The sequence below is a fragment of the Leptonychotes weddellii genome, chromosome 13, assembly GCF_054177405.1.
Source record: "Leptonychotes weddellii isolate Sample4059 chromosome 13, ASM5417740v2, whole genome shotgun sequence".
Lineage (NCBI taxonomy): Eukaryota > Metazoa > Chordata > Mammalia > Carnivora > Phocidae > Leptonychotes > Leptonychotes weddellii.
In genome coordinates this window covers 59,962,415-59,981,543 of record NC_138381.1, presented here as the reverse complement: position 1 = coordinate 59,981,543, position 19,129 = coordinate 59,962,415, and the positions used below count along the sequence as shown (strand labels likewise).

The following is a 19,129-nucleotide window of genomic DNA, read 5'->3' as shown; positions in this document are numbered from 1 at the left end:
GGAGTCCTGAGACTGAGCCCTGCATCGGGCTCCCCACTCAGTGGAGAGCTTGCTTCTCCCTCTCCCTCTGCCTGCTGCTCCCCCTGCTGTGCTCTCTCTCTCTGTCAAATAAATAAATAACATCTTAAAAAAAAAGTACTTATTCTGTATCCTTTATACATCAAACACTGAAGTAGTTGCTGACTGTATAATACTTTGTCAATAAGATATAGCTAGAAGCCATTATTTGTCACTATTTATAAGTCTTTGACGTGTAATGGTGTTCTTTGGAAGGCGAGGGCATGGGTAGAAAAGAAGAGATTCAAAAGATTTGATGGTTTGCGAATGACATGGACAAAACATAGAATGGTAAAAATACAGGGGTAGATTCTGCAGGAAAATTAGAGGGGTCTACACTTAAGACTTACAGCTACATTTTCTCAGCAGAGATTTGTCAAGGTAAACAGAAAATGCAGACACAGAAACTCTAAATAGCCTTGCATTTCTAGCCCTCAACTTTCCCCAGAGGTTGAAAAGCAAACATGGATTTTACCTGCTCGTGGTGCTCAGAGTTGGCTGCCGCTTGCTGTGAGTGGAATGAAGAGTAGAGATTTCGAAGGGGCAGGCAGAAGGCCCATGCTGGCTCCAAATGGATAGCACTCGGCCCACCGAGTAGGGAAGAGAACAGAAGACCTTGTCTGCTATGGAGGCTGGAGATCTTAACCCTTTTAAGCCCTGTGTAAACTGGGTCATGAAGAGCCTCTGCATGGTAGGCATGTGACTAGAGAAGCTCCGTTTTTTTGTCCAGATTCGGTAACATCCAGGAGAACAAAGTGCTAGAAGTGTGTGAAGGCCAAGAACAGAGCAGCCTGCTCTGGTCTGGACTATGGCAGTGCCTCCATAGTCTTGGAGAGGACCTGGAGACTGTGAAGGAGCCTGGGCACATGCCTGACCATGGAGGCCAGTGTCTTCCCTGAATGTGGCCATCCCAGGACAACTGTGGGACAAGAAGAAAGAAAAGGTCCACTTGGGAGGTTGAGACAGGCACCTGGGGGCCTCTCCTAAGGTGAGCCTGGCTGGAGCACAGTGCTCAGGAAAAGTCCTTGGGGACTCGGTCATGCACTCAGAGCCCGATTTCATGTGAAAAGATACCGGGAAAATTTCGGAACCAAACAGCAGTGATGGCACCTTGTTGCTCAAATCTATGAAGCTCATTTTGATGGCTTCTAGCGAATAAAGTGCCAAGGGCTTACTGTTGGGTGTCTTATCCCATCCACTAGCTGCCAAATATGGATTTAGCTGCATTGTATTGTATGAAAAGCCATCCAGAAGCCTTTTGTATCTGAGCCGCTTGTAGCTTTTAGCCACTGGAAGAAGTTCTGAGGAACAACGCCGGTATCTTAGTTTCTGGGTCTTTGTGGCTGGGACCAGTTTGGAGGCGAGAATGGACAGCTTGCTGAGTAAGGCTGATTCTTTGGTAGGCTTCCTAACATTCAGGCTCCTCAAGGGATGGCACGGAGTCACCTTCTGCTTTGGTATGTGGCTCATTAAGCTCCTGGCTGGTTCTGTTCCGGGTTCCGATTGTGCGGGTGCAGGCACAGCACACGAACTGAGAAATCGGTGTGCTTTTGTGGGGATGGTTTCAGAGGAACTCTTTAAAAAGGCAGAACTTCTGATTTTACTTATTTTTTTCCCCATCTTGAGTTGCTCCTGACAGGAAACTTTCTTACATGTTCGATGGGGCTGCTTCTTTAAGGGAAGCACTCTTTTCTGGTGTGAAGTGTTCCCAAAGGCACCGTGTATTTCATCACACCCAGCAGAGTTGGGGTCTTGTGCTTTCTGAGGGGCAACACGAAGGCAAGGGCCTGTGTACAACTCCATGGCCCTTTTTAATGGATGACACAAGCTTTCCTCCTTTGGATCCTCCAACTTTCGGAACTGTGCAGCACTGCCGCCCGTGGCCAGCTGTGCTAGGGTGATTTTCTTCTTCATGGTGGACTCACCTTTGCAATACTTAGCTTGGTTCTTATCTTTCAGCTCATCCGGTAAAATGTCAGATGATGTACATTGTTCCAATATCGTGTATGCTTCTTTTTGATGGATATATTCCTCTTCATTCTGCAACATGTAGTCCAAAGCCCTCTGCCTTTGTTGCTCTTCAAGATCAGCAAGCATCCTCTGGGATTTAGAATGGGACTGAAAAATCTCTCTTCCTTTATCACCATGACCAGCCTCTCTGGTAATCATCTCCTCAGACTCTTCCCTGACAGTTACGTGACCCATGGGTCCCCTCTGATGTTCTTCAGTTTTTTCTCCTCTCAACTTAGTTTCTGTTTCCATTGTCAAAGGCAAATTTTGCATACCAATGTCTATTCTGACTCCTTTACCAGAATTACTCCCATCCCCTGGTTCTCCTTCCTTCTTCTCAAGCAGGACTGTGTGGTGCTCCACGTTTTCACAAAGCATTTCACCATCTTTTGGTTTAAAAAGATTTTTCAGGTCAGTTTCTTCACTATTAACATTACTTTCTGAATTTTTGTGAGAAGACAGATACGAAGGCATTATCTCAATGGATTTCAGGCTCCCTACAGGAACAGGGTTCTCATCTGGGCATCCAGAAGACAGCAACTCTTTTGAGGAACTTCCAAAGGTATTGTCCTTGTCAAACTCAGAAATTATTTCCAGTCTTGATCCTTTGATCATTCCTTTTGTTTCTCTAAGGGATGCTTCTTTAACTTGCTGTTCATGATGACTATAATCTAAGGACACATTTACTCTACCCAATGTTCTTATATTTGGTTCATGATCTGCAGTAGACTCTAGCTCATGGGCACAAGAGTCTGGACACATTTCCATTTCACAATCTTTTAATGATCTGCATACTTTCTCTTCACATGATTTTTTAATTTCCAGAGGCTCCCCTGTAGAGGAAGTAGCATCTGGGAAATCTGAGTCCTGGCCAATCATTCCGATAAATGCAGCACTCAGTTCTCTTCTCTGAGAAAGAGTACTCACTGAGGTTTCCTGTAATGTCAGTCCATCTTGCCCTGCACCACCGTCAAGGGTACTAGATGCTCTTAAGTCTAACATGCCTTCTGTAGATTTATTACTGCAGTTCGTGTAGATGATGTCTACCATGCCATCTGTGGACTCCTCACAACCAGAAATATGTTCAGAGTCTCCTTTCAAATCGCCTTTCTTTGAACTACCACTGGACAATGGGTTGTTACTGGCTGAACTAACTAGCAGATCCTTTTGGTTGTGGCTTACCTCTCTGTTAGGTTCTGTGACAGTCTCTCTCTTGTCACCATCTAGTGTCTCCTTAGCTGGTTTATCTTCATTTCTGCCTTCATCTGGTCTATTTTGGTTACTCTGGCAGTCAAGGACTTTATCTGTTTTCTGATCAAGAGTTTCAACTGCTTGGCTTATGCTTTTGAAACTGGAAAGCATAACAGTTAGAGACTGGTCCAACAATTTTTCAGGGCTTGGAATGTTTGCAGATAAGTTTAGTTCTGATGTGGCACAGTCAGAGATGTTATACTTGCAAAACACAGTCTCTTTAGGTACATCCTGTTCCTTTCCTTCCAACCATTCCTCGCTGGGCTGGGTGTGACTGGTGGTGGGAATGGTCTTGTCTGAAGCTTCACTATTTAATATGCTTCCTGTCATTTCATTTCGCATCTTATCTCCCGGGAGGCTGCCTTTAGTTTCTTCCCCAGCAAGTTCACTTCCCTCTGATGTGTAACTCACTTTATGCGTGCTACTTTCTGTGGAGCCTTCTCTTCCTTGGGAGTGGTGATTGCTGTGCTGAAATGCATCTTCACACTTGGTCATCAAAGAGTTTTCAACTTTTGGGATGATTCTGCTGGACTCAAAAGCAGCATAAGCAGAACACACGCTCTTTTCTTGCGCATTTTTATTTACACAATGACAGCTAGAGAGATCCTGAGATTGAACACTTTGACATTCCATAACAGAGACCTCTTGAGGCAAGCCTGCTGCTTCTTTCTTGCTTGAGAGAAGTCTGGAAGGTAGATCGACTATTCCAGAATCAGCCAGTTCGTTTTTTCTTTCTAGGCTTCCTGGTTTGATGTTTAAGGTGGGGTTGTTTGAAGAGGCACCACAGGATTTGTCACCTGATGGAGCGATGTCTTTCATTTTTGTCTTCATGGGAACGGTTTGGGTATGAGCAATGACATCTGCTCCATCCTCTAATGGAGGGTGATGGCTCTGTTGGGAATCCTCGCTTGTTGCTAAAGGCATCTCTTTGTTAGCTGGCAACTTCGCGTGGTCTTGAGAATTAAGGGGCACTTGATTTAAAACACATTCACTTTCTATTTTGTTTAAAACCAGTTCATTGGTACAAGGAAGTTTATTCATCTCACAGGCTATGTTCTGTTCATCTAAATGTGAACTATTGTCCTGTGCGGTCTGTATAGCTTGTTCTGACTCAGGTTTGTAATCAAATTCTAGGGATGGTGGTAACTGAGCAATATCTTTCTTGGGTTTTGATATCTCATTCATAAGACTTATGTGGTCCTCACGCTTTAAACTCACAAGGGATTTTCTTTCAATCAGAAATTCATTATATGATGCTTCACTTAACTGGGTGTTGTCTTCCAGATTTCTCTGGGAGCGGAATGAGTTAGAGTCTTTACTGTAAATCTTTTCAGTTACCATATTGGCCTCTATAGTGGTTGTCTGTTCTGGCTCTTCAATCTGCATTAAGGAGGAAAAACTGCTCTCTTCAGAGTGTCTGCCTGAATGGCTCATATCAGTAGAAGTTTCTCTATGGTCCTCATGGTTTGTCAAGCTACCTTGAATGTCTAAAGTGATTTTCAGATAATTTTTTTTTAACATTACTTCTGTGGCTTCAGTGAAAGAACCGGGCACTGAAGAACTAGGGCTGTCTGTATGGATACTGCCTTGAACACAAGAGTTACCATGGATATTCTCTTTGGGGGCGGCAACAGTCTCTTTTTCACCAGGACAATGACCACTAGCATCCTCTTCTGGTTGCCTGGCATTAACAAGAAAGAGTTCCCCTCTTTCACTCCTGGGGTTCAAAAACTGTTCATTTTCTTTTCTAGTAGCCACGTTCTTGCTTTGACCATCTCCATCAAAACAGGAATTGTCTGTCTTTTCAGCAGATCCCTTTGGCAAGCCATCACCTTCAAAACCACTTGTTTCTAAGGATGGTGTCCTGGATTCTGGACCAGACAAACTTGAGAAATATGAAATGCCAGAGTTTTCTTCTAAGGGTTCTACAACAACTACATTTCTCGTGGCTTTGGGACTGCCATGGGCAGAACTGTGTTTTTCATTATGGTGGCTGAGAATCTGTTGGTGATTGTCATCTGCTTCACAGACAAGGTTTAAATTACACACCTCTTCCTTCCCATTGTTCACTTTGGAAATGGCACTGCTCCCTGGTAACAATGACAACCAAGAAGGACAAGTTTTTAATTCTTCACATTCTTTTTCTTTAGAAGTTGCTTCTGTTAATCCAGGGTCCACAAAGGTTAAAGACTCTAGGGAAACTAATGTGCTGGTTTCTGAAACCTCACCACTGGTCATGATTTTGTCTATTTCTGGGTATTCGCTGCACCCAGCTGAGAGACCTTTACTCACATTGCCATTCTTGTGTCCTTCATTATAATCCGTCTTAGTCCCATTGACCTTCATACCTTGTACTTCTTCAGATTTTAGCAGAGTTCCAGTTGTAATTTGTACATTTCCTTCAGCACAAGAGAAATAAATCCAAATAAGTATGCAATCATAAAAAAATTAATCATGCAACCAACAGCAACAAAAAAGACCCAACTCAAAAAGCAAATTACAAAGTTAGTGCACTGTACCATTGGTTTTGTTCTTTTATGCAAAATATGACAGAGGGCCAAAAGTGTACTTGGCTAATTTTGAACATCTGCCTTTCTCTAAGTGTTACTTATTTAAATGTACTTACTTAGCTGGACAATTGAATATGGAGATATACATGTAATCCAGAGTCTTAAGAAGCTTCCCTTCTAAAACATTAATAAAGCAGACCCACAATACAACAGCTTATATTATTCAACGACTATCTTCTTATTACTTGAATAATACTAAGTTAGTCATAAATAAATTACATAAGTAATTACATAAGTTTTATGTAAAACCTATGTAAAAGATAAATGTTTAAGTTGAATATTAGTTCTGAACTGAATTACTTACAGTAATTGCTTCCCTACAAGACTAGTCATGAGCTGGCATTTATGAAGCTGAGTGACAGATACATGTGGGTTTAGTATACTCTCCACTTTTCAATAAATTAAAATTTTTCTATTATGAAATATTAAAAAACAAAAAACCTTTTTGAGCAGAATGTAAATGCAATTCATAAAGAAGTTTTACTGTTCAGTGTCTCTGAAATTCTAGGTAAAAGATGCAGCATAAAGAAATTCCCCAAACTTGTTAATCTACAAACAAGTTTTTTATCCTTACTTTCTTTTTAGAAAACACAGTTATGCTCATACATGTGCATATGTGTATATGCGTATTTGCATGCACACAATATATAACAAAATACGAGCACTAAACAGATAAAGCTAAATGCAAATCAACCTAAAGATCATTATAATTCTCTATAATTATTCTCTAGAATATAAACTACATGAGAGTAAGGATTATGTTTGTCTCGGTCTCTTCCTTTCCCTATTGCCCAGCATAATACCCAGTACAAAACAGCACTCAATAAATCTGTGGAATTAATAAATGAATAGTTAGGTCAAATCAACAAATGCTATCAATACTGTCTTCCTAGAGCTTCCCTATCCATTTCTCAACTGGTACTGAGAGCAGCAATTCTGAGAGAAGGAACAGCAACTCTGAAGGCAGGTGGGCTCTGTGATCTTACTTACCTCTCTGAGTTTCAGTTTTCTCCTTTGAAAAAGAGGGTACGAAGTACACTTACCTCAGTGCTACTTTGAGGATTAAATTAAATAATACATGTAAAACACCACCTGGTACAGTGCCTGCCATTTAAAGAAAAAGTGCTTTTCCTTTGTTCTGCTTTCTTTCTTATCTTACTGGACCTGAGAACAGTTAAAATGATAAACTTAATAACTATGCTAGGATAGGACACAGTGTTTAAAAATACTGGGAGTCAACAAATACTAGATGGATAAATGCATACTGGATTCCACAAGCTTGCACAGATTCCAATTACTGACATATTATGGCCTTGAAATCCTAATGCCCCACACAGTATTTATCTTTTTGAAACTAGCTTACTTTCCACATCATAGCAGACAATTCTACCCTATTCATGAATTTCTAACCGCATTTACCCCAAGTGGTTTAGTGTATCTCTTTACTGGATACTATGGCACTAAGCCATTCATGTAAATTCTGGGCCTTTCCACGCTGGTCCAGCACCATCCTAGTTGAATCTTTCATTTTATCTGCTCAGGAAAACTGCAAAACTCTTCACCCATCCCCAAACTACTCACTGTGCAAGGCACTTAAGGCAAGATTCTACCTCAGAGCCCTTACCCGCTAGAAGAACACCTGTTCTCAACTTAGTTGAGAATCTTAGGGAGGAGGCAGGGGAACAGTCATTTCACAGGTAGTGTAACACTGAAGGCTGGGAGGAAAACAGGGGTTGTGTACAGCTTGAAAGCCAAAGGATACTCTACCTACTCTTTTACTTGGTTATAATTAACCACACTGACTTGGAAATCTCAAAGAATTTTAAAGGAGAGTTTGGGCAGTTATGTTTATTAGAAAGTTTCCTAAAGGCTATGGAATACTGACCCAGTCCTTTTCTGTAATATGGGGAGAAGGATGGTACCCACTTTGCAGGACTTGTAAAGATGAGTTAATACATGTAGAGCTCTTAGACATGCCAGAGGCCACACTTGGTTAGGGCTAGCCACTCCTTTGGGTTCCCACTCCCTTGCACAGTATTTCTATGAAAACCTCTGCGATATTGTTTCTCAAGTATTTGTTTAATCTATCACCTCCATGAGACTGGAGCTATTTGAGGGCAGAAATAGGATCTTAATGATCACTGTGGACTGAGTACCCAACACTGACCTTGGCACATAGCAGGTACATAATAGATGCTGTCTGAATGAAGAATGAGAAGGTTAGGGAAGTTGTTCAAAGTATTAGGTATACTCCATCCAGCAACTCCACTTCTGGGTATACATCTAAAGGAAATGAAATCACTATTCTGAAAAGATATCTGCACCCCCATGTTCATTCCAGCATTACTTATGGTGGGTGAGACATGGAAACAACCCTAAGTATCCACCAGTGAATGAATGGATAAAGAAAATGTGGCCTATTAAAAAAAAGTATTTAGGTATACTGGAGGGTAAAATATATTCTGTGAGGTATGAGCCCATTTTTAGAAACAGGCATTTCATGACCTCAGCTGAAGGCCCCAGATTTATTGTTTTATAACAACAGTTTAAAAAGTGCTTATGTTTACAGGAACTGACAAACTAATCCTAAAACTCAAATGAAAATGCAAGGGACACGTAATGATCTTGAAAAAGAATAAAGATGGTAGCCCCAAACTTCCTGATTTCAAAAGCAAAGTTGCAGTAATGGAGACAGTGTAGCACTGACACAGGATGGATTTAATAAAGAGCAAGGATATTAGAACTGAGAATCCAGAAAGAAACTCTAACATTTATGGTCAGTCAACTGATTTTTGACAAAGGGACCAAGAAGAACAGCTTTTCAACAAATGGCACTGGGACAACTGGATATCCACATGCAAATGAATACATTTGGACCCTGTCTCACGTCATACAAAAAAATTAACTCAAAGTAGATCAGAGACCTATATATAAGAGGTGAAACTGTAAAACTCTTAGAAGAAAACACAAGAGTAAATCTGCATGATTTTGGTAATGATTTCTTAGCTAAGATACTGAAACACAGTGATAAAAAGACTGGTAAGTTGGACTTCATCAAAACTAAAATCTTGGGGCATCTGGGTGGCTCAGTCAGTTAAGCGTCCAACTTTTTTTTTTAAGATTTTATTTATTTATTTGAGAGAGAGAGAGAGCAAGCATGGGCAGGGGGAGGAACAGAGGGAGAAACAGACTCCCTGCTGAGCAGGGAGCCTGATGCCAGGCTCGATCCCAGGACCTGGAGACCATGACCTGAACCGAAGGCAGATGCTTAACTGAGCCACCCAGTCTTTAAGTGGAAACAACCCAAATGTCCATCAGATAAATGGATACAATGGAATATTATTCAGCCATAAACATGAAGCACTTATATATGCTAGATCATGGATGAACCTTAAAAATCTTTATGCCAAGTGAAAGCAGTCATAAAATACCAGCCCCCATTTATATAAAATGTCCAGAATGGCAAATCTATACAGACAAGAGCAGATTAGTAGCTGGAAGAGGTTGGGGAGAAGGAAGAACGGAATGAACAATGAATGCTAATGGATACAAACAGGTTTCTTTAGGGAGTGATGAAAATTAAATTAGGGTTATGGCTGCGTTCTGAGGGTATAGAAGAAAACCACTGAAAAGTATACTTCAAATGGGTGAACTTTATAGAGTGTAAATTATATCTCAATAAAATTGTTTTTTAAAAAGTGCTTACACTCCAATCATAATACAAGTAATACAAGAAAACTTAAAAGACTTTTTTTTGGGGCGCCTGGGTGGCTCAGATGGTTAAGCGTCTGCCTTTGGCTCAGGTCATGATCTCAGGGTCCTGGGATCGAGTCCCGCATCGGGCTCCCTGCTCCTTGGGAGCCTGTTTCTCCCTCTGCCTTTCTCTCTCGCTCTGTCTCTCATGAAAAAAAAAAAAAAAAAAAAACTTAAAAAAAAAAAAGACCTTTTTTTGGTGTTATTTCCATATAACTATAACTGGGGACAGACATGCTGGAGGTTGACAAGGATTCAATAGCATTTCTGTCAAAACCTTTTCCTGGATCAAAAAATTAAGTGGTTAGACTGCGGACACTAAATATGACATCTGTTTTGGCATATCCTACATCCCGTCCTCAGAAAGATGTGCAATGGGTTAGCAATATTGTAATGTCTTCTATAAAAGGAAGCTCTCCTGTGTGGAAGCTCTCCTGTGTGGAGGCTCACAAAGACTACCGAAAGGTAGGAAGACAGCAGACAACCCTACAAGCTATTGTCACCTCCTCAGCTTCTCTGACTACTGAACATCTGGCTTTCCAAATCCGGATTCAACTCCTTAACTGGAACTCATGTACTACTGGTCCCAAAGGGTACAACCACTCTGGAAAACTGTTTGGTAGTTTCTTATAAAATAAACACACTTTCCAAATGATCCAGCAGTGTCATGCCTAGGTATTCACCTAGGTGAAATGACAACTCATGTTCACACAAAACCTCGTACACAAGCATTCACTGCAGCTTTATTCATAATTGCCCAAACTGGAAACTCAACTTTCCCTCAATGGGAAATAAACAAGCTGTGATACAACCAGACAACAGGATACTCTTCAGCAAGAAGCAGCAATGAAGTACTGATACACACAGCTATATGGATGAATCTTAAATGCACGATGCTAAGTGAAAGAAGCCAGACTCAAAGGCTTCTCCTCTGGGGTGTCTGGGTGGCTCAGTTGTTAAGCGTCTGCCTTCCACCCAGGTCATGATCCCAGTGTCCTGGGACTGAGCCCCGCATCCGGCTCCCTGCTCAGCGGGAAGCCTGCTTCTCCCTCTCCCACTCCCCCTACTTGTGTTCCCTCTCTTGCTGTATCTCTTTCTGTCAAATAAATAAATAAAATCTTTAAAAAAAAAAAAAAAAGGCTTCTCCTCTATGATTACATTTATGGGACATTTTGGAAAACGTAAAACTATAGGGACAGAAAAAAGATCAGTGGCTGCTAATGGCTGAGGCTGGCAAGAGGGATGCACTATAAAAGAAGCCTTGAGAAATCACTGGGGTGATGGAAATGTTCTATATCTTGATTGTGGTGATAACTGAACAAGTGTGTTTGTCAAAACTCACAGGGTTGTACACACAAAAAAGGGTGAATTTTAGTGTAGGTTAAGTTACACCTTAATTTTTAAAAAAGACTTTATTTATTTACTTAACAGAGAGAGAGCGAGAGCACAAGCAGGGGGAACAGCAGAGGGAAAGGGAGAAGCAGGCTCCAGAGCCTGATGCGGGGCTTGATCCCAGAACCCTGGGATCATGACCTGAACCGAAGGCAGACACTTAACTGACTGATCCACCCAGGGGTCCCTATACCTTAATTTAAAGAAAGTAAAAAAAAAATTCAGTACCCAAAATGTCCACACTTCTTTCATGCTATCTATTAAATGGGTGTGGTACTGGCTGATTTTTCAACTTTTCTCCCCCTAAAATGCAAATTATAGGAGGACAATGACATAAATAAGGAATATAAACAGGAAATATTCTTTCCCAATTATATGTATTAAAAAGAATCAATAAAGTCCAAGAATCTAGACTCATACAAAGCATAAGGAGTTTATCGATGGGGTTTCTTCCATCTACTTCTAATACTTATTTGTATGACAGACATAGAGGGCTTTAAAAGATTGTTTCAACTCTAATTCTTTTTTTTTTTTTTTTAAAGATTTTATTTATTTATTCATGAGAGACAGAGAGAGGGAGGCAGAGGGAGAAGCAGGCTCCCAAGGAGCAGGGAGCCTGATGTGGGACTCGATCCCAGGACCCTGGGATCATGACCTGAGCCGAAGGCAGACGCTTAACCATCTGAGCCACCCAGGTGCCCTCAACTCTAATTCTTCTGAATAATTCAAACTATCTAGTTCCAAAAATTATATAAGGTAACTTTTCTCTCCTTGACTGCTTTCACCTCTGCATCAAAATGTATTCCCTCCAATTCTCTTCCAATTTCTTGTGACTCTCCTACTTCAGAGAATTCCCAAATAAGCCTTCGTGCAGATTGCTACTGTGAGAATTAAGTCAACCTTCCCAAACCAAGCCAGGGAACTCAGGAAAAAACAAAAAACAAAAAACCACAACAGAAACAAACAAAAAAACTTGATAATGTCAATTCTGTAAAATATTAAACAGAATTATGGTGAAAAAGCCACATTCGAAAAGCCACACTAGTAGAAGAGGAGAGGCAGCAGAGTGTCTGACAGGAGGACACCCTCCCTTTGTGAAATGGACCCTCATCCAACACCCATCACAGTTCCCCCATGCCCACTTCTCATGGGCCTGCCCTACAGCAATCAAGAAATAAGGAATGATCTGCAAAATAGCATCCTACTAACTAAAGATGACTTTTGGTTAACACAAATGTCCTTTTAAAGCATTAAGCTTCTTCTAATTTCACCTAACTGAGCTACAGCAGACATGACTGTAAAGAACCTAAAAATTCTGAATATCACACTAACTTGGAAGTACTGTGAACAGGACATTTATTTAGAGAAGGAAGAACAATACACCAAGGGGAGAGTGTGGCAGCCTTAGGTTCACTTGCTGAACACCTCAGTGCAGGGGACCCAAATTCATTCCTCAGCAAATTTATAAATTATCACACAGTGCTGACCTTTGAGGTGCCCCCATTCAGAATAAGCAAAATGGAATATAAATAAAACTCTATAAGCGATTTGCACAGCATTCAACAGAGCAGAGATTTAAAACAAAAGTAGGAAGGGTATACTAGTTTTTATCAGGGAAATCTACATCTAAAATGTGTGGGACCAGGATCTGGAGCAGAGTGAAAATTCTGCAGCTGGGGCTCCCAGAGGGAGTGTACAACCAAGTTTCCAAGAAACATCATTTACTTCTCAATTCTGTAGGAAATGACAGGTTGCCAGATGCTTTACCTTAACCCCGACAAAGCGAACTGAGATGCTGGCCACATTACAGGACAGCATGTGTATCTGTTTAACTGAAATCGGCAGCAGCTTGTGTGTTCATGTCTTTCACAGACCTGCCTTCATAGAACCTTCCTTTCTGCTTGCTATGATTGCTTGGGCGGAGGCTGTTCCCTCATGTGTAACAAAGGGACACCTTTGAAGGCTCTCTGGGGACTGAATGGAAGAACGTATCACAGTCAGGCACTAGGTCACTGCTGCTTAAAACTCTAGTAGAGCTGCTGTTTTCAAGTTCCTCCATCTAAAACTGAGAACCTTGCACACAGCTTTGGAGAAAGAAAAATAATTCATTTTCCCAATTTAAGTCATTAAAGAATGGTATTAGATCAGGAAGAAAAATGCCACAAAGTAGCTTATCTGAAGAACTCATCTTATCCATGTCCAGTGTAGACCAGATTTTTAGGTGGACAGTAACCAGGTAAGTCTAAGAAGGCAGATTTCCTCATAGAAAATAACTGATTCTCCTGTTTTTGTTTTTATTTTTTTTTAAAGATTTTATTTTTTTTAAGTAATCTCTACACCCAACGTGGGGCTCGAACCTACAATCCCAAGATCAAGAGTTACATACTCTACTGACCGAGTCAGCCAGGCATCCTTTTTAAAAAAAAAAATTTTTTTTTCTTTATTAAGTAATCTCTGTGCCCAACATGGGGCTCAAATTCATGACCCCGAGATCAAGAGTTGCATGCTCTACCAACTGAGCCAGTCAGGCACCCCCTAATTCTCCTGTTTAAAGGTCAGTTTAGTTATTAAATGAAAGTGTAGTTCAACAAATAGACACTAAACTTGTGCTAAGATGTGGGTGAAAATATACCAAAAATATACCAAAGACTCGGGCGCCTGGGTGGCTCAGTCGTTAAGCGTCTGCCTTTGGCCCAGGTCGTGATCCCAGGGTCCTGGGATCAAGCCCCGCATCGGGCTCCCTGCTCCGCAGGAAGCCTGCTTCTCCCTCTCCCACTCCCCCTGCTTGTGTTCCCTCTCTTGCTGTGTCTCTCTCTGTCAAACAAATAAAATCTTAAAAAAAAAATACATATATATATACCAAAGACTCAATATAGCAATACTGGAGCCCTGCTGAAAAGATATTTGGGGCAGGGGTGGGGGGCTAAAATGGTCCCAAGTAAGGCCCTAGGAACTGGGTGAGACATGTACAAAAGGACATTTCTCATCCTCAGAGTTTTAATCTATACTGGACAGCCAAGCCTTTGAGCCACAGAAGAAATCTCCAGCAGCAGGAAGCAGGGTGATAAAGTGGGACAAGTACCCTTTCTCATAAGGACAATTTGTGCTTCCTTTTCTGTCTGGGCTGCCAAGAAGCAGAGAGTCAAATCTGATGTTTTATCACGAAATGTTCATATAATTAAACATACTTGCTGTATTTTCCTTTTTTTGTGTGTTTTGATTACTCTATATATTCAACTTTAATTGCATAATATATAGACACAGTCCTTTCTACAGTTACCTAAGATTATTTTCAGCCTGGGGAGAAAATCTTGGCTCAGCACTCTTTCTTTGGGTTTCAGCTTCCTCCTCAATCAATCAATCAATCAATCAATCTAAAGGTGATATCTCAGAGGCCTATATCCACTCATTGTTTTGAGAAGCAAAACGAAGTAATGGAAATGAAACTGCTTTGACAGGTGACCTGGAGTGAACGCTTTCTCCCATCCCTGTCCAGGGGAACAGGAACAGGATGCACTCCACAGTGTTCAACTGGACTGGGTCAATTCCTCCCCATTCATGTTAACCTTTCCAAATAAGCAGTTTAGTTTTATAAAATCAAATAATTCACATCGATAGGGATTCATTATATAAAAGGGGAGGCTTTATATTCATTCATTACATAAAACTGGGTGGCTCAGTCGGTTAAGTGTCTGCCTTCAGTTCAGGTCATGATCCCAGGGTCCTGGGATCCAGCCCTGCATCAGGCTCCCTGCTCAGCGGATAGTCTGCTTCTGTGTCTGTTCCTCCCCCTCCCCATGTTTGCTTGCGTGCCCTCTCTCCCTCTCAAATAAAATCTTAAAAAAAAAATAAAAAATAAAAAAAATTAAAACAAAAGGGGCGCCTGGATGGCTCAGTTGTTGAGCGTCTGCCTTCGGCTCAGGTCATGATCCCAGGGTCCTGGGATCAAGCCCTGCATTGGGCTCCCTGCTCCACGGGAAGCCTGCTTCTCCCTCTCCCACTCCCCCTGCTTATGTTCCTGTCTTTCTCTGTCAAATAAATAAATTAAAAAAATTAAAACGAAAAACAAGAAAACCTAAGGCACTGCTCAATAATATTAGGTGTCTTCAAGTATGTCAATGGGCAAGATCAAGAATTTCTACAGTTAAGTCTATCTTGCAAGGCAGGGACCTGCATTCCTGATGCAAAAAAGAAACTGTGAACTAAAACAGTGTGTAATAAGTAGAAAAAGAAAAAGACTAGAGAAAAATAAATACCTTTGCTCCTCAGACAGTCTTCAGGGAAGCCCGTGCATAAACGTTCTTTGCTTGACTGCATCAGGAGGTCTTCCTGCGGGAAGAAAATCCAGTGGTCAGGGAGGATTCAGAGATGCCCGAACTCATGAATGCAAATTACCGTCTGAGAAACCTCTTTAGTAGGATTCCTGGAAATTTGATAGCAGTCACAAAGATTGGCAACTGAAGGAAGCCTCAAATTTAAAGAAATAAAATCAATAAAAATTACCACTTCCCTAGAATTTGAGCTTGAAAAGCCAAGTTTCCTGAGGTCTGGACAATAACAGAGGCTTAAAATGCTGACCCTATTAAATACCTTCTGAATCAAGAAACACATTGCTGCAACGTAACCTTAATTTCATCTGAAAGGAAAATATCACCAAACTGGAAGTATCTCAATCCTCAACCACTCTAGAGATCAGGTATGCATTTTCTTCCCAAACTTCTTAGAAGCGCTATTTTTTCTTTTCATCTCCCTTCACTGGAGGGAGAGCATGCAAAGGAGAACACCATCAATGACAACCAGTTTTATCCTACAGAAGAAATTCAGAAAAATGGGAGGGGTCAGTGGCAGAATGTACACGTCATGGCAGCAAATGGCTTCAAGCCCTAGGAGGGAAGGTTTACTAGCTAGGAGACACTGATAGAGCTAAGATCTCTATGCTAAGCTCTCCTTCTCAGTCACCTCTTTCCCCCTGCCCTAAGATTTAAGGTTTTTTTCACACTGATTTAATTGGTAAGTGCAAGATACTGACATGGTACACATCTAAATCTACAGATAATAGTATCATTACTATATCTTTAGATAATTTTTATAGCACTTCAAACAAACTCAAAGCTAGCAAAAGCCATTTGGACCCTAGGCAAAGTTCTGTGGTGGAAACAGAACCCAGAATGGGGAGGGAAGATAAAAGCAATGGCAAGAAAAAGTGGATACAGGCAGAAATAAAACATTATCATTTGAGGGGCACCTAAGTGGCTCAGTTGGTTAAGCGGCTGCCTTCAGCTCAGGTCATGATCCCAGGGTCCTGGGATCAAGCCCCGCATCCGGCTCCCTGCTCAGCGGAGAGCCTGCTTCTCCCTCTCCCTCTGTCCGCTGCTCTGCCTACTTGTGCTCTCTCTCTATCTCTGTTAAATAAATAAATAAAAATCTTTAAAAACAAAACAAAACAAAAAAACATTATCATTTGAACTGAGAGCATGGACTGTCACATGTGAAGCAGGACTATTTTTTCATTCCCTTAGTGTGGAATACTTTTGCAAAGCATGAACTTAAAAACAAGTATCTCCCAGATAATTTATGGTAACACCACCATGTTTGACAAAGAAGTATGAGTTCTAGCATGATGCCAGACCAAACTTATTTGTAAAGGAGGAGAAGAGAAAGCTCTTACTTACCATAAAAGGAATGATGGAATTAGAAAATCACCACTGGGTGACCATCACAGTAATAATGATCTCAACCAACAATCATCAATGGATGTTAAAACTAGTGGCTAAAAGTTTGAATGAGAAACAGAAATATTTACATAGTCTCAAAAGTATCTCTCCAGGAGATACTTAATAATTCCATAAGGGAGAATAATAACTTCGCAGTGGAGAAAGCTGGCAGACCCCACCTGAACCAAGTATGGACTTCACCTCCCAGAAATGAAGCACCCCAAAGCCATGTGCCTCCTGAGAGGATGAACCAAGAAGAACCAGCATCACTTCTGTGGGATTCCTGCTGCCAAAATGCATAACCAGAATCTAATCATGAGAAAACACCAGACAAGTCCAAACTGAGGGAAATTCTACAAAATACATGGCCTGTATTCTTCAAAAGTGTCGAGGTCATGAGCTGAGGAACTGTTACATATTAAAGGAGATTAAAGAGACATGCCAATTGAATGCCACAAGTGATCCTAGATTTTTCCTAGACCAAAAAAACTATTTTCTTTTCTTTTGCTGCAAAAGACATCAGTATAACAATTGGCCAAATTTGAATATGGTCTGTGGATTAAATAAAAATACTTGGATCAGTGTTAATTGCTTGATTTTGATCAACTTACTGTGGTCATGTAACAGAATGTCTTTGTTTGCTAGGAAATATACACTGAAATATTTAGGCAACATGTCTGCAACTATACTCTCAAATTATTCAGGAAAAAAAAAGCAAATGTGGTAAAATGTTAGCATGTGAGGAATTTGCATGAAAGGTATATGGGAATTCTTTGTACTATTTGTGCAACTTTTCTGTAAGTCTCAAATTATTTCAAAATAAGACGTTATGGAAACATCTTTATTTGTAGTTACATTTGATTCTTTCTCCAAAATGATACTTCTCTTGATGTTCCAGTTCTCAGGCTGAATGGGGTGTGACATTAGATGCTAGTTAGAATTATTTTTTCAGGTTAATACTCTATGGGAAAGGCAGAGTGCTGGAGTAAAAGATTATGGGATGAGGAGTCAGACAGGGCTCTGCTCCAACCTCAGGACTCCTATCTACTAGCTATATAGCACTAAGAACAAGCTTAAGTTGGCTATAGGAATAATGGGGACCACAGTAACACCTAGCAAGATACCCTGTCAGCACTGGGTGTTCCATAAACAGAAGCTCTCATCATCCATTAGATCTTAGACACTTGTTATCCCTTTCTGTGAGAAAAGCCAAATAGAACTATCACCAATAGATTCTAGGATGTCATCTGGAGTGACTAAGCTTTTTTGGGCCTGCAAAGTAAGAGGTGAGCTCAGGTCAGCAACATACAAGTTCTATATAGTTCCTTCAGAATGAATTGTGATGAGCTTGTACAACCAACCATACTGACTCCTGCCCCTAGAGGGGCTGCTGGAATTTTAGTTTTGCTCCACCTGCTGCTCTAAGGTTCTTAGCTGGAGGACTCAAAATACCCTGGTGGAGTGCCAAGCCAACTGCTTCAGCCATGTCCCCTTCTTCTTGGTTAGTCACGATTTGTAATAGGGAAGAAGAGAAGCAGAAGCTAGGAGTAAGTGATTCCCCTCTCCCTCTGCCTTGCTGACTTCTCTTAAAAGGTTCTGAGTTAAGAACCCTCAGACGGCTGAAGGCCCTATAAAGTTCGAAGTCTTAAATATGATCAGAAATTGACTGGGTTGAAAAGAAAACAGACTGTCAGGCTGAGGTCAGATGCGAGGACCCCCCTGACCTGGCAACTACCACCACCACAGTGGTGGGTAATCTCCATATCAGGTGGGAACTCTACCAAGTGTGGGCCTCAAGTGTGGATAAGAGAACAGAACAGCCCACCTACAAGCAGTGGACATGCAGCGTAATGATCCTATCATTCCTCCAACCCCCTCAAGGTCAACTAATCATATAATAAACACTTGCAGAAATTTATCAATTTCCTTTTCTTGTAATATTTTATAGGCTAAATGTTCTAACTTTCAGGATTTTTAGAGGTAGAGTCCTAAACATTTTCTCTTCCACCTGGATTCTGCAAAATCTGTTTTGAATGAATCAACTTCCAAGATCTTCTTTCACCATCAAATGAGGTAACTGCTATAGTTTATAATACTCTATTAGCTGTATAAAGTAAGAAATGCCACAAAACAGTACAAATTCATTTTCAAATCAACAGCAAACAGATTCTCTGCCTTGCACATCCAATATACTATCCTGCCAAGTGCTTAGAATCAAAATTAACTTTTGATACTTCAAAGTGGTGGCAGATTTTAGAAAGGTCTTGAAAAACCATTCTTACTGTTCATCTGTAATCTATTTCCCATTAAAAGTTGTATGTCCTGGAAAAGATGCAATTCTCTGATTCATTTCTGTGAGACTAGTTTAGAGTAGGAGAACAA

General features: G+C 40.9%; 1 protein-coding gene across 11 annotated transcripts in view; it reads right to left on the bottom strand.

The window, feature by feature from the left end:
• PRR14L (proline rich 14 like) overlaps positions 1 to 19,129 on the bottom strand; it is a 56,048-nt gene that overhangs the window by 18,529 nt on the left and 18,390 nt on the right. For 10 of the 11 annotated variants that reach the window (XM_081801759.1, XM_081801755.1, XM_081801761.1 and 7 more), the window contains 2 exons: positions 15,290 to 15,362; positions 533 to 5,717 (listed from right to left, as the gene is read on the bottom strand). In XM_081801759.1, the coding sequence (XP_081657885.1) occupies positions 533 to 5,717; positions 15,290 to 15,362 (5,258 nt within the window). Of the gene's footprint in view, positions 1 to 532; positions 7,053 to 15,289; positions 15,363 to 19,129 lie in introns of those variants that run through there. The other variant, XM_081801765.1, reaches the window with a different exon arrangement.